This window comes from Carcharodon carcharias, chromosome 1 (assembly GCF_017639515.1).
Source record: "Carcharodon carcharias isolate sCarCar2 chromosome 1, sCarCar2.pri, whole genome shotgun sequence".
NCBI lineage: Eukaryota > Metazoa > Chordata > Chondrichthyes > Lamniformes > Lamnidae > Carcharodon > Carcharodon carcharias.
Window position 1 is genome coordinate 248,849,914 of NC_054467.1, and position 16,497 is coordinate 248,866,410.

Here is a 16,497-nt window from a genome sequence, read left to right on the forward strand (position 1 = left end):
ACAGAAGTGGACACACATTTGCATGGTTAAGTTCTAATTAAGGGCGATTTTGCATCCGCCCACTCCTTAGCCAGTGCCAGAGCTGCCCTCTGCCATGTGTCTAGGCAGGGGTACCATCGGAGCTGGAGGACCCATGTCGCAAAGAGGGGCTGCATTCATGAAAGGCTTGAATCGCGGCCTTCCATGGTCGAGGGTTTCCCCTCCACCCCGACTCACTTACTGCTCTATAACCCGGTTATCTAATTATTGATGTGCAGGCCAGTGAGGGTACCTCTATTTGAGGCACCTTCATGGTTACTGACCTGCCCCAGCAGCACCATCTCTCCCAGTGGGGCTGCCAAGTTTCTAGGGCTGCCAACGCTACGATTAGGCCAGCAGCATCGAGAGCCTGCCTGGCACCCTTAGTTGGCGCCAATTAGGAGGCCACTTCCCGGAGAATTGGCAGCAAAGGCAGGCTCAGGACCCCCATGTGGTCCCGATGTCAAGGTCCTGAAGCCCATGAGAATCCTTCTCAAGGTGTCTTTGTAAATAAGGAGAACTGTTTTCGCTGGCAGAAGGGCAGGTAACCATCGGATGAAGGTTTAAGATAATTGGAAAAAGAATCGGTTGTTGGGGGGGTGGTGGTTGAGGGGACGGATGGGGGTGGGGTGGTTTGGTGGGGTCAGTGGTGTTAGAGGTGAGGAGCATGTTTCTTCTGCTGGAATTATTGTGATCTAGAATGCACTGCCTGAAGCAGATTCGATATTAACTCTCTAAAGGCAATTTAATAAATACCCGAATTTGGCAAGGTTTACAGGGCAATGGATGAAAGCACAAGCCTGGGATTAATTGGATTGCTCTTTCAAAGAGCTGGCAGAGGCACAACGGATCAAATGGTCTCATTCCAAGTGTATGATTCCAAAATCTATCCATCGGCTTGAAAATGATGCAAATAAACAGCAGGTTAGTCTGCACTGGCAAAATAAAGAAAAAAAATCTAAATGTTTCATGGTAGACTGTTTAGTTCCAGTTACGGATCATTACCTGAAATATTAAACCATCTTTTCCCCTCCCAGGTGCCAAATGATCTGCTATGTACTCTCAGCAGCTTCCCTCCTGGCTCCCATTTTCAGGGTTCATCATTTGACATAATAGTAAACTTAAGACGTTGAAAGGGTTAACCGTATATTTGATGCTAGATTTTGGCCATTGCAATGTTCTTGTGGTCCTTGGTTAAATCAATTTTCTGTGCTTGTAGATGTTTTAGCTGAGAGGAGACATGCAAGGGTTAACATGCCAGATGAGTATGGCTGGCTGCGAATGGAAAAAAAGAGTTACAGAGGAAACATGTAACTAACATTTAATGTGAATTGCAGAATGACTTAGAGAATTGAAGCACAAAGAACCCTAAAACCTTAAGTTCACATGTTAACCTATCAATTCTCAGCTAGAAATTGCTTCCTTGCTTTCTCGGGTAATGTGTGACGTAGTTTAAGCATGTGATTGGCTTGTATCTTGGCTCTTGCACTGAACGGAGTTTTGGGAGCGGACAGTCTTAAGAAACTTTTGAGGGTTTTTTTTGTTTTCCTTAAACACACACAAGACATGCCTTCCTGGACTCATGCAGTGGATGCCAAATATGGAGTTGGTAAGTCCTGATGAACTGTTTGTGTGCATTTTAAATTGTAGCCTCAGGAAAGCCTGATCCGTAGGATTCAGTGATACTTGTAACATATAGAGGAGTACAGCAACAGTTATTTCCTGGCCAGCTGAATAGACACACTCACAAAAGAACGGATAACGAGAACAGGATGTGGTTTAAAATAAGTAATGCAATTGCAAAAGAAAGCCAATATTCCGGGTGTGAGAATTACAAATGGTGCAGCAATGTACAATGGTTCCCTCAAGCAGGGCAGTGGAAGTAAAGTAGTCCATTCAATGTAGTGTGAGCTCCAATAAGGAAGACATTCTCCAATTTACCCTGTGGCAGGATTAGTCACCTGCAGTTGTGACTGTGTGAATTGCAGCTTCTAAATATGAGCATGTCATTCAGGCTGAAATGGTCTCTATAATAAACTGCAGTCCACATTAAGAAAGGGCCTCAGGTGTAAAAAAATACAGGTGGCACATTGGGCAGCGCAGGATTGTTACCAGTGTGCTGCCAAGGTGTGCTGCTTTAGCTGGTTAAAATCTAACACGTGTTTGGGAATCCCTGAGCTTTGACACTTGGTGTAGCTAAGTGAGCTATGCCTCCGCACAGTGAGAGAGAGAGAGAGAGAGAGACGGTGCGCTCTTAAGTCAGACAAACAGAAACACTTGACTAAATTGCAGAGGCTCTTAAAAGTGGTGCCCGTCAGGCACCTGACTCACTGAAAAACCCCTTCATTCTCTTTTGAGCCAAGGGTGAAGATACAGGGAGACTTGAGTCTAGAAAAATTAGTAATTTAAAATTAAAAACTGACCAGAGAGAGAAGAGAGAGAGAGACGATGAGAAGAGGTCGCTTTGCAAAGTTCAGTACAACTTATCAGCAGCTTTTGGCAATGGCTTGAATGTTTGTGAGAATTTTATGTTCTTGCTCTGTCTTGATTAGCGGCACGTTGTATTGTGTGAGTTGGAGCTTTCAACTGGCTGCCTGAATTAGATCAGTGGCCAGGATGTTTGTAAGTTGATAAGGCTTCGTAAAGTTCTACTTATAATTTTGAGGTTCCCTTCGTGTTTCACGACCCGCTTCAATTGGATGGAGTCCGTAAAATACAAACTCCACCCAGTTCTCCCTATAAATTGCACAGGGTTGGTAGCAGAATTTGTGGGATTATCTGATTAGCTATTACAATTTTATATATTGTTTCTTCATTGTGGGGAGAGTCTATGGGATGGTTGCAGATTCCGCTTCATGAGCCAATTGCTTTATTTCGAATGGGAACGTGTCTTTTAGTTACCCCACTGGATGGAATGCAATAATGTCTGGTGTTGCAATAAACCATGCAAAACAGGAAGGTTCAATTTTTGGTCTATACCAAGTCAACTGAAGGGAGGGAGAGCAGGGAGGAAGGTCGGGGAAATCAGCCCATTTCTGATTGTGATCTCTGCCCCCAACCCTGGTGTGAAGCCTAAAGTTGAACAGCTTTGTGGCACTCCCTGTCCAGCCTACCATGATTTTACCTCGGTGGAAACAGGCCAGTGGTGAGGCTAAATCGCTGTCCGCTGCCTTTTCTGATAACGATTCATGGGAGGTGCAACTTGCTGGAAAAGTCAGCATTTATTGTCCATCCCTAATTGCCTGTGAGAAGGTTATGGTGTGCTGCCTTTTTGAATTGCTGCAGTCCATGTGGTGTAGGTACACTCACAGGTCTGTTAGGTCGGGAGTTCCAGGATTTTGTTCCAGTGACAGTGAAGAAATTGTGATATATTTCCAAGTCAGGATGGTGTGTGGCTTGGAGGGAAATTTGCAGGTGGAGGTGTTCCCATGCATCTGGTTCCCTTGTACTTCCAGGTAGTGGAGGTTGTGGGTTTGGAAGGTGCTTTTGAAGGAGCCTTGGTGAGTTGCCGCAGTGCATCTTGTAGGTGGTACACACTACTGCCACTGTGTGTCAGTGATGCAGGGAGTAAATATTTAATGTGGTGAATGGGGCGCTAGTGAAATGAAATTGTCCTGCATGGTGTCGAACTTCCTGAGAGCGTTTTTTATTCATTCATGGGATATGGGCTTCGCTGGCTAGGCCAGCATTTATTGCCCATCCTTAGTTGCCCTTAAGGAGGTGGTGCTGAACTACCCTCTTGAACCGCTGCAGTCCATGTGGTGCAGGTACATCCGCAGTGGTGTTAGGAAGGGAGTTCCAGGATTTTGACCCAGTGACAGTGAAGGAATGGCGATATATTTCCAATTCAGCATGATCCGGGACTTGGAGAGAAACCTTCAGGTGGTGGTGTTTCCATCTGTCTGCTGCCCTTGTCCTTCTAGGTATCAGTGGTCGTGGGTTTGGAAGGTGCTGTTGAAGGAGCCTTGATGAATTCCTGCAGTGCATCTTGTAGATGGTACACACTGCTGATACTATGCATTGGTGGTGGAGGGAGTGAATGTTTGTGGATGTAGTGCCAATCAAGTGGGCTGCTTTGTTCTGGATGATGTCCAGCTTCTTGAGTGTTGTGGGAGTTGCACTCATCCAGGCAAGAGGGAAGTATTCCATCACACTCCTGACCTGTGCCTTGCAGATGGTGGACAGGCTTTGGGAAGTTAGGTGGTGAATTACTCGTCACAAGATTCCTAGCCTCTGACCTGCTCTTGTAGCCAAAGTATTTATATGGCTAGTCCAGTTCAGTTTCTGGTCAATGGTAACCCCCAGGATGTTGAGATTGGGGGATTCAGTGATGATAATGCCATTAAACATCAAGGGGCGATGGTTAAATTCTCTCTTGTCGGAGATGGTCATTGCCTAACACTTGTGTGGCGTGAATGTTACTTGCCACTTGTCAGCCCAAGCCTGGATATTGTCCAAGTCTTGCTGCATTTGGACATGGGCTGCTTCTGTATCTGAGGAGTCGCAAATAGTGCTGAACATTGTGCAATCATCAGTGAACATCCCCACTTCTGACCTTATGATGGAAGGAAGGTCATTGATGAAGCAACTGAAGATGGTTGGGCCAAGGACACTACCCTGAGGAACTCCTGCAGTGATGTCCTGGAGCTGGGATGACTGATCTCCAACAACCTCAACCATCTTCCTTTGTAGGTTTGCTAGGTATGACTCCAATCAGCAAAGAGCTTTCCCCTTGATTTCCAATGACTCCAATTTTGCTAGGGCTCCTTGATGCCACACTCTGTCAAATGCAGCCTTGATATCAAGGGCAGTCACTCTCACCTCACCTCGGGAGTTCAGCTATTTTGACCACGGGCTGAATTATCCCCCTGTTAGGGGGGTTGTGTGGGGGTGGGCAGGGGCGAGCGCTTCCTGTGCAGCCGGGGAGGTGGGAGGGGGGTGGTGGGGTGGGATGGGGAGGATTCCCTGAGTTGGGGCCTCAGGGAGATTAGTTTAGGTTTTGAAAAATGTAATAAAGGTCAAAAAAATTTTTAAGGACATGTCCCCTCATGTGAAACTGTCGCATGAGCCGAGACATGTCCATTAACTTTTTCAAAAAATTTCATTTAATTAATGAGCCCTTCATGAAACCTCATCCTGCCCGCGGATGAGGTTTCATGAAAAATGCGAAGGCCGACTGGGCTCTTTGCCTTCCCACCAACCTTAAGGCTGGACTGACAGCATTTTTAACAGCTTTAATTACTTTGTTAACGGCCTTAATAGGTCTTTGAAAGTTCAGCGGGTGCGCAGCTGACGCGGCTGCAAACACGCCAACCTGACAATCTAAATGACGCATGGTGACGTCGGGACACCCACCTGAGGTCACCATGCGTCATTTTACATGTCGGGGAGCGGGACCCGCCCCCATTCGCCGATGGGAGAGTTCTTCCTCATGTTTTAACCAAGGCTGTAACGTGGTCAGGAGCTGGCGGAGCCCAAACCTGGCATCAGGGAGCAGGTTATTGCTAACCAAGTGTGCTTGATAGTGCTGTTGATGACCCTTTCCATTACTTTCCTGATGATTGAGAGTAGACTGATGGTGGGGGTGGGGGGGTGGGGGGGGTGGGGGGGATGGTAATTGGCCGGGCTGGATTTGCCCTGCGTTTTGTGTACAGGACATACCTGGGCAATTTTCCACATAGTCGGGTAGATGCCAGTGTTGTAGCTGTACTGGAACAGCTTCGCCCAGGGTGCAGCAAGTTCTGGAGCACAAGTCTTCAGTACTTTTGCCGGAATATTGTTAGGGCCCTTAGCCTTTGCAGTATATCCGCTGTTTCTTGAGTGAATCGCATTGGTTGTGGGAGTTGCGCTCATCTGGACAAATGGAGAGCAATTTGAGGCACTTCTTGTGTACGGTGGACAGACTTTGGAGAGTCAGGAGGTGAATTACTCTCTGCAGAATTCCCAGCCTCTGTCCTGCTCTTGTAGCCAAAGTATTTATATGGCTAGTCCAGTTCAGTTTCTGATCAATGGCAGCCCCAGGATGTTGATATTGGGGAACTCAGCAATGGTAATGCATTGACCTCAAGGAGATACGGTTAAATTCTGCTTGTTGGAGATAGAATTAATGCTCCAATACCATACTTGCCAGGGTTTCTGCTTCGCAATCCAGTTGTCTCGATTAAGCACCATTTTTTTTTATTCATCCATGGTGTCACTAGCTAGGCCAGCATTTATTGCCCATTCCTAATTGCCCTTGTTCAGAGGGCATTTAAGAGCCAACCACATTGCTGTGGGTTTGGGGTCACAGAATCACAGTATCACAGAATCACATAGTGCAGAGGAGGCCCTTCGGCCCATCAAGTCTGCACCGACACGTGAGAAACACCTGACCTACCTAATCCCATTTACCAGCATTTGGCCCATAGACTGAATGCTATGATGTGCCAAGTGCTCATCCAGGTACTTTTTAAAGGATGTGAGGCAACCCGCCTCCACCACCCTCCCAGGCAGCACATTCCAAACCGTCATCACCCTCTGGGTAAAAAATATTTTCCTCACATCCCCCCTAAACCTCCTGCCCCTCACCTTGAACTTATGCCCCCTTGTGACTGACCCTCCAACTAAAGGGAGCAGCTGCTCCCTATTCACCTTGTCCGTGCCCCTCATAATCTTGTACACCTCGATCAGGTCGCCCCTCAGTCTTCCCTGCTCCAACGAAAACAACCTCTCTTCATAACTTAAATATTTCATTCCAGGCAACATCCTGGTGAATCTCCTCTGCACCCCCTCCAGTGCAATCACATCCTTCCTATAATGTGGCGACCAGAACTGCACACAGTACTCTAGCTGTGGTCAAAACAACTCCAACATGACTTTCCTACTTTTGTAATCTATGCTTCGATTGATAAAGACAAGTGTCCCATATGCCTTTTTCACCACCCCACTAACATGCCCCTCCGCCTTCAGAGATCTACACACACCAAGGTCCCTAAGTTCCTCAGAACTTCCTGGTGTCATGTTGTTCATTGAATACTTCCTTGTCAAATTACTCCTCCCAAAGTGTAACACTTCACACTTTTCATGGTTAAATTCCATCTGCCACTTATCTGCCTATTTGACCATCCCGTCTATATCTTCTTGTAGCCCAAGACACTCAACCTCACTATTAACCACCCAACCAATCTTTGTGTCATCCACAAACTTACTAATCCTACCACACCGCACCTCCCCCCCCCCCCAGTCACATGGTAAGGATGGCAGATTTGCATCCCTAAAGAGCATTAGTGAACCAGATGGGTTTGTACAACAATTGGCAATGGTTCCATGGCCATTGCCTGACTTTAGTTCCAGATTTTTATTGAATTCAAATTTCACCATCTGCCTTGGTAGGATTCAAACCCAGTTCCCCAAAGCATTACCCTGGGTCTTATGGGATACTCGTCCAGTGACAATACCACAATGCCACCACTGCCCCTGGATCTGGAGACATGCTGTTGAAGCCTTTTGTCTTGCACTCATCAGGACAGTTTGCAAGAATACCAGTAGTAAAGGGAACAGCAATTTATACTGCATGAGAAGAGAGTGCTAATTGGTTGGCGAGTGGACACTGATTAGTGGGGGAGTTGACTGTTCCCCAAGCTTTTGTTTAGTTGGAAAAGGTGCAATGAGTGGACATGCTATTTCTATCTGCAAAGGACAGGGCCATGTATGTGAACATATTTAGCTTCTAGCATGTGTAAGTGAGGCACACTGCAAGCTGAACGATTATCTTAAATTGGTTTTCAGTGTAATTCTTAGTACAATCAAGATTGTTAGCTAGTGTTATCTAATCACAGAATCGTATCTGGTGTTGAACACTATTTTTAGAGTTTTTGCACAGCTTGGGGGACAGCCAATCCATGGTTCATTCGCCATGGCAATGCCTTGACCAATCAGATTTAACCTGCCTGGTTTGAATTTGAACAAAAGCTTTGCAGTTAGCTGTTCCCTGGTGCATTCTCCATGGCAACACCTCTACCAACCTGAGTCCACTTGGCAACCAATCAGCACTCTCATGCAGTATAAATTATTGCTCCCTTTACTTTCGGTATCCTTGCAAACTGTTCTGATGAGTGCAAGACAAAAATCTTCAACAGCATGTCTCTTTTTTCAAAAATACTTAAGTTCCGTACCAGCAAACAACTATTTGAAATAATTAATGTGTTAACATTTCAGAAGACATGTATGTTATTGTAACAATGGCCTTAACTGATTTCTGGGAGAATGTCAGAGTACAGACATAATATTTGTTACAAAGATGTCATGTGGCTGTAATTCTTTCGCTCTTTCATGTCGTGCTAATAAGTTTTGATGCAGTTAGTGTGAGAAACTTTAAAGGCCTTGTCCCCTTAAACGGAAGTTTATGAATCTTCAACCAAATAAAGGATTTCTTCGAGCTATTTCACTTATTTTGAATCCTGGAAATTCACTGAAAATGATGGTTAATACATCAGAGCCTTCAATTCTTAAAAGCTGACAGTGAATGATAGAAATAGGCTGAGACAGAATCACTGCACAAATCTCCTTGAAACCAAAAACCCAGCTTAAAATGCAACAATAAATGTCTTAATTGAATATAATAGCAGCTGTTTGCCACCAATATTTATCAGTCAATGCTCATTAAAGGTAGGAGAAGCTTTTGAACACCATCGATACTTAACTCACAAACAAGACATCACAACTATTCATGGCATAAAGAGTGAGCTTGCATTTATATAACCCTTTATGTGACATTGTTGTAAAGCACTTCACAACCAATGGAGTACTTCTTAACAAAAACAGAAAATGCTGGAAAAAACTCAGCAGGTCTAACAGCATCTGTGGAGAGAGAAACAGAGTTAATGTTTCAAGTCCGTTTGACTCTTCTTCAGAGCTAAAGAGAAGTAAAAATGTGATGAAATTTATACTCTTTAAGGGGTGTGGAGCAGGTGAAGCTGGATAGAAGGCCAGCGATAGGTGGGGGCAAAGGAGAGATTGCTAGAGATGTCACGGACAAAAGGACAAAGAGGTGTTAATGGTAGCGGTACTAGCCAAAGGAGGTGCTGATGGTGACATTAAGGTCAGAAAGCAGAATGTGATAATAGCAGGACAAGGGTAAGCACTCTGGAAAGAAGAATGTGAACAAGTGACAGATGACCCTTGTGGGGGTGGGGTGTAGGGAGGATGGTGGGGATGGTGGCGGGAAAAAAGATTGAAAATAGGATAAAAGTTGGGAATAAAACAATGAATAAAAATGAAAATAAATAAAAATAAAAATGTGGATAAAAAATAAAAGTTAAAAAGTGAAATAATAAAAAATTAAAAATGAAAATGAATATTGAAAATAACTTCTTAAGCCTAGTCACTGTTGTAACGTAGGAAGCATAGCTGCCAATTTGTGCACAGCAAGCTCCCACAAACACCAATGAGGTAATGACCATATAATCTGTTTTATTGATGATGGTTGAGGGATAGATGTTGGCAGGAAACCTGAGGAACATCTTCTTCCACATAGTGCCGTAGGATCTTTTACATCCGCCTGAATGTGTAGGCAGACACTTGGTTTGATGGTTCATCCAAAATATGGAACTTCTAACAGTGCAGTGCCCTCTCATTGAAGTGTCAGACCTTATTGTGCATTCAAACCTAGGGACATAAACTCATAATCTTCTGACTCAGATTTAACAGTGTTACCTATTGAGCCATAGCATATATCTATTGTATCTAGATATGTATGTATATATAGTTTTATATATATATAATATATATACATATACATATATGTATATATAAAGCAGCAGATATAAAATTCTAAAGCAACTTATAGTGTCTCAAAGAAATCTCCCTTTTTCTGTTATTAGTTCCGATGCGCCTGTCAGTAAAGTATCTTGTTTCACATGCATGGGCAGACTTTCAGAACATCTCACACTATTTGAAGAAGAAGCTAGACTGAACATCATTGCTTAAAGCCTTTGCAACAATAACCCAGCAGAACATGTATTTCTTGCTGTTTATGTAAGAATCTGCCACTGTTAAGTGCTGTGCTCCTCTGTGTCAGCCCAACTTTGTTAATAAAACTATTCATCTTGGGGTCAGGAGGCTTTTGGCTCAAGTTCCAAATAAAACATAATAACGTGGCTTTTCAATCTAGTAATTGAGAGACAGTAGTATTACTGGAGATAACTGTGCTTTGGATGCAACATTCAAGCCATATCCTTCTTCCAATGGTTACCAATGAAGGTCAAAGATCGCACAGCACCATGTGAGGAAGAGCGATAAGCTCTCTCTCTGTGCCAAGGTCAATATTCCTCCCTCAGCTAACAGCATCTATAAACACAGAGAAACTGGTTATTTGTCCTAATTGCAGTCTTTTGATGATTTTTTTCTATGCTACATAGGTCACTGTATTTCAAAATGTAATCCATTGTGCGAGATATTTTGCGACGTTTTAACCTGATAAGGATATATAGTTAAATTATTGCCATCGCAATTTATGAATGCCTGCTACAGAAGAGGAGCCTGTGTCGGATAGGAGAATACTCTGTAGTACTGTTGGAAGATACCTCCATAATATAAATGTCTCTCCCACTGCCTCAGTCCATCTGCTTTTGAAAGCTTCATCCATGCTTTTGTTACTCCAGACTTGACTATTTTAATGCCCTCCTTGGCTGGACTACCATCTTATCACTTAGAACCAACCACTGCTCCCCCATCCTCCTCCCCCACTCCCATCTCCGCCACCTCCATCAGCTTCAGCTTATCAAAACTCTGCTGCCTGTATCATAACTTGCACCAAGTTCAGTTCACCCGTCACCTCTGTGCTTGTCACCCACATTGGCCCTCAGGCCGCAAACGTCTCCATTTCAAAATTCAAAGCCTTCTATGGTCTCACTAACCTCCACATCTCTGTAACCACCCCCAGTCCTACAACCCCCCTGAGGTCTCTGTGTTCCTCCAAATTGTCCCTGAGTGTTCCCCTTGTTCATCCCCACCTTCTTCCTCCCACTGTCTAGGCCCTAGGCTCTGGAATTCCCTTCCCCAAATCTCTTTACCTCTCTGTCTCCTGTCCCTCGTTCAAGATGCTGCTTAAAACCTAACTTCCAGGAATTTTGCCACTTGCCCCAATGGACCCTTCTTTGGCATTGTGCCAATTTTGGTTTGTTTATTCTCCTGTTAAGTGTTCTGCAACATTTTATGACAGTAAATGTGCTACATAAATGTAAGCTGATGTTCCTGTTCCTCTCCCTCACTGTGCCTCAAGCACCCTCCCCCAGCCAACCCTCTGCCCCCTCCCTGCCATCCCTTGACATATCGATATATTTGATAATATTCAATAATGGACATTTTAATGACATTTTTATAAAATAAGAGATCAAGAGAGCAAGGTAGTGGCAAAGCTTCATAAATCATGTGATAGGGGACAGGGTAGTCATATGGCCTTTGCATTCTGGTGGTCTGGGTTTGAATTCAACACTAACTGATGGAAGAAGTCTTCTACCTTTTTTGGCTTCCCATGAACTGAAGGCAGTGACAGCCTCAGCGCAGTTCCTCGAGGATGCTAATCCTTAAAGAAAAGCTGGAAATAGGCTGACAGTGTCAGTTAAGAAACCACCACAGTGGACGTTCCAAAGTGCAATGCAGCCAATCAAGTGCTTTTGAAACATAATCACTCTCGCAAAGTATAAAAATTAAACAGCTCATTAGCGCACAGCAAGCTCCCACAAACTGCTTTTGTTTATGATGTTGGTCGAGGGATAAATATTGGAGAACTCCCTGCTTTACGTTGAATGAGCCATGAGGTGTTTATCCACTCGAGAGGGCAAAAGGCACCTCAAGCTAACATCTCATCTAACATCTGACGCTGTTGCACTCCCTCACAGTATTCCACAATAAGAAACAACAATTCATATTTAACATGACTTTAAAGTAATGAAACATCCAAAGCTGTTGCACAGGAGCATTACAAGTCAAAGTATGACACTGAGCCACGTAAGCAGATATTAGGTTAAGTGATGGAGATCTTGGTCAAAGAGATAAGTTTTAATAAGTTTCCTAAAGGAAAAAAGTGAGGTAGAGAGGTGGAGAGTTTAGGGAGACCTTGGGGCTGAGGCAGCTGAAGGAACTGCCACCAATGGTGAAGCAATTAAAATTAGAGATGTTCGAGAGGCCAGTTGTACATGAGTGCGGATATCTCAGAAGGTGGTGGGGTTGAAGGAGATTAGAGATTTAGGGAGGGGTAAGACGATGGAGGGATTTAAAAACATGGATGGGAATTTTTAAATCAAGACCTTGCTTGACCAGAAGAAAATGTGGATCAGCGAACACAGGGATGGCAGGGAAACAGGATTTGCTGTGAGTTAAGACACAGACAACAGAATTGTGGATGGCCTCAAGTTTATGGAGGGTAGAATGTAGGAGACCAGCCATGAGTGTGTTGGAAGGTTCAAGTCTGGAGGTAATGGAGGCATGGATGAGGGTTTCAGCAGCAGATGAACTAAGACGTGGTTACAAAGATGTAAATGATGTTGTGGGTGTGTGGTCAGAAGCTCATCTCGGGATAAAATGTGACACCAAGGTTGCAAACAGACTGGATTAATCATAGGCAGTTTCCAGGGAAAAGGATGGAGCCGGCGACTGAGGAGTTTGGGGCAGGAACTGAAAATAATGGCTTCAATTTTCCCAATGTTTAATTGGAGGGAATTTCTGCTCATCCAGCACTGAATGTTAGACAAGCAGTCTGATGATTGAGCAACAATGGAGGAGTCAGGGGAGGCAAATGTGAAGCTATTTATTTGCCCAAATCCTGAAATGGGGCTTGAAGCCACAACCTTCTGATGTAAAGGTTAGGGTGCTATCTACTGAGCCAAGGCTGACAGCTTGTTAGGTGTTTGCATTGGGAAGCAGGCGGTGGAGATGTTCCTTTGTGAGGTGAAGGCACATTCTTGAGGCATTGATAGAGTACAGTGCCAGAAACAGTCATTCATTATCTGTGTCTAAACAGTGAGTGTCCAAAGATCCATCAAAAATGAGCCCCATCCTCCACCCACGCACACTTTTCAGCAGGGCTCACAAGACAGGACATTGGGTAAGATCCCGGCTTGATTTTTCTTTCCCTCTTCCTAGTGCAGGATAGAGTCATACTTCAGCTGTTACTGTTTCAGAAATGGCCGAAGCTGACATAACCACCAGAGATCAAAACTGAGGCCTCCTGGTCTCTATGGCTGAGTAAAAGTGGGGGCAATTGGAGAAGAGTGAGAGAGCTATATCCTCAGTGCTTTCTGACTTACCTGGTTACACGTTAGTGACCTGAACTTGCGTCTTCAATGGAACATGGGACAACAGATTGCACGTAGGCCTCCAGGAGCTTAAGATCAATATTTTTACACATAGCCACAAGTTAAAGTGTCAGTCTTACACAGAGAAGACTTTACAGCTCTCAACTCAAACTTGTTTAATGTGAGGCTCAGTCGTATTTTAAAACGTCCCTATTTGAAGACCAAACTCAGCACAGTTAAACGACTTTCAGCTTGTATCAATTTCTCTTGTAAATCTCACCCTTAACATTTCCCTGATGTTCATGGAACGGTGAATGGGTTAGGGCTAAATAGAGATGAGCAGAGAAAAACATGAATGCTGCAATTCTGAAATAAAACATCAATTATCGCAAAGACTTGAATTAGGGAACACAGACCCAAATCAGGGAAGCAAAGATGCATAGTTTAGATTTAAGTGAATGGAGCAGAAAGGAAAAATGGGCTCTTATATTTCACAACCTTGGGTTATTCCAAAGCACTTTATTGTCAATGAAGTGCTTTTGAAATTGAGGGTGGAATTGTCCCAGATTTGCACTAAGTGCGGCAGCGGGCGCAAAAAAGAACGTTTTACCCGCAGGCCGCAATGGCAGCTTTTCACGCCGTCTCATCCACTTCCAACCTCATTAACTATGCAGCCACAGGAAACACTCTGTCTCGCTGGCGAGCGGCCTCTGAATTGCCCGCCACGCCGTTACCTCACCGTTTCTTCACTCCAGGCGCCATATCTAAACTGCAGCCGCCCACGCAGTTCTCAATGCTTACAGCCCAGGACTGCTCCATTGGAGACGTGGCCCTGAAAGCCAAGAAGGGTTCAATGACCCCTCACTGGAATGCCTATTGGAAACCTGTCGTGATGTCCTTCACCCCCGCTCTGGCCACAGCAACCTCACCACTTCAGCTTGCGAGGCAGTGCCAGTGGTGGTCAATGCCAATGCTGCATAGAAGAGGTTGGTCATCCAGTGCAGAAGAAGGATGGATAATCTCATCCATGCCGCCAGGGTAAGGCAACCGTCTTATCACTCTAAACTCACCCACTCACAAGCCCATCACACATTCAGTGGCATCTCACTCACTGCCAGCTCACCCACGCACTCTCTCACACACACCCTCACATCTCCACCTGGCCTCACCTCCTCTGGAGACTGCCTCCTCAGCCCTCACCATCTTGAGGCCACTTGCACAGATCAACATGTGCCCCCACACACACCCAGGGATACCCCCCACTTCCCCAGTGCTGCCCTAACCCTGAAGCCTCTTCCCTTGCCTGAGGCCACTTCTCCCCCTTCCCCAGCACAGCCCTAGCCCTGCAGCCATTGAAAAGCCACCCCCCCGCCCCACCCCCCGTCTTACAGCTGGTCTGGTAGGTAGAGACCTGTCTGTGAGAGCCCTGAAAGTGAGGTGTTGCTGCCTGTGAAGCCTGGCGCTGATGACCGTGAGTGCTGCCTGAAGCAAGGTAGGCAAACAAACCTCCAAGCCCCGAGTGAAGTGCAGCTCGCCAGGTGCATGTTGTTTGTGTTCAGTTGTGAAACATGTCAGCGCGCACCCGGATGATCCGGCATGGGAGGATGATTCTGACGAGCAGGGCCTATCACGATATGCAGATGTATTAGGAATGAAGTTCCCAACATGCGGTGGTGGGAAACACGGCCTGTCATTGACAGCCGGAGCAGACGGTCTGGCCCTAATTCATGTAAGTGTACAAAATTATGAGGGAGCAAATGAACAGGATAAAGAGATGGGAAGATGGGTGGGAGGAAATATGCAATGAGCTAAAATGGGTAGATGTGTTCAGTGATAAGAATAGGTATGGGTGAAGTTGCTTCGTCTTAATTTTCTGAAGGTTCAGATTCCTACTGGATGTCACAATTTTGCTTAGTGCTTACTATATTAATGGGTTCCCAGTTTCATAAATATAACTACAAACCACAAGCTATATTTTTTATCAATTTAAACCATTTATCTACTTACCATTTAAAGTGTGGCTTTAGGAGGTAATGAAGAAGATGAGATCCCCTAAACACAACTTAATGGTAATACATGTATAGAAACAAGAAATGGTTATTTATTCAAATACACAGATATCTTTAAAGTCATTGAAAAAAAAACTGGGAATGTGGGAGATGAGGAGAGCGAGTTGTTGTGATCTGGAATGCACTGCCTGAAAGGGTGGTGGAAGCTGATTCAATAGTAACTTTCAAAAGGGTATTGGGTAAATACCAGTAAAGGAAAAATTTGCAGGGCTATATAGAAAGAGCAGGGGCTGGTCTGGCTAATTGAATAGTTCTTTCAAAGGACTGGCACAAGAACGATGGGCTGCATAGCCTCTTCTGTACAGCATGGTTTGATGATTCAACGATTCATGGTCACTTTTAACTTGACGATGGCAAACTGGTTTCACAACTGATTTTTGGCCTTCCCGCTATATTGTCCGCTCTTGACTGCCATGATGGCCGACGCCAGCGGGCACAGAAAATTCCAGCTTGAGTCACCGTTATAATGTTTGAAATGTGAGAAAAGAAAGTTGCACGTTTTGGGTCAAAATCCTGGAACTCCCCCCCCCCCCCCCCCCCCCCCCCCCACCTAACAGCACTGGTGGGTGTACCTGCACCACAGGGACTGCAGTGGTTCAAGAAGGCAGCTCACTGCTGCCTTCCCAAGGGCAGTTAGGGATGGATAATAAATGCCAGTGATGCCCACACCTTGTGATCGAATCAAAATAAAAGAAAAACACAGTAAGGCTGCACAAACAATAATGAGATAAATGCCCAGATAATCTGCTTTAGTGATATTGGTTGAGGGATAAATCTTTCGCAGTCTTCTGTCTTCTGTGATGATGGTTTGCCTGTTGTTGGTCAACCCTATGGGCAGGCCCACGAGGGTGCTGGATGCGGAAACAATCAGTGATTTCAAAAGGAAATTGGATGGATGCTTGAAGGTGGCTGAAGGGCCAGCTATCAGCAAGTGGTGGGTTCCCAATTGTGGATGCCTAAAGGCTGATTGCCAAAGGCCAAATGTAGTAGCAGACCAGGCCCCAGTGCTCCAGGCAGACTCTTAGACCCTTCCTGCACACCTGCCTCGTCTCAGGTGAGACTGCAGGCTGACCCTGTGGAGGGGAATCTCCTCCACAATATTAGCCCATTTTTTAACTGCAGGCTTTCTCTTCTTC

General features: G+C 45.0%; 1 protein-coding gene across 1 annotated transcript in view; it reads left to right on the forward strand.

The window, feature by feature from the left end:
• Window positions 1–1,486: 1,486 nt before the first annotated feature.
• LOC121278030 (dedicator of cytokinesis protein 2-like) overlaps window positions 1,487–16,497 on the forward strand; it is a 1,199,266-nt gene continuing 1,184,255 nt past the window's right edge. Inside the window, exon 1 of the mRNA XM_041188048.1 lies at window positions 1,487–1,627. Within this exon, the coding sequence (XP_041043982.1) occupies window positions 1,585–1,627 (43 nt within the window). The 5' untranslated portion in view covers window positions 1,487–1,584. The remainder of the gene's footprint in view (window positions 1,628–16,497) is intronic.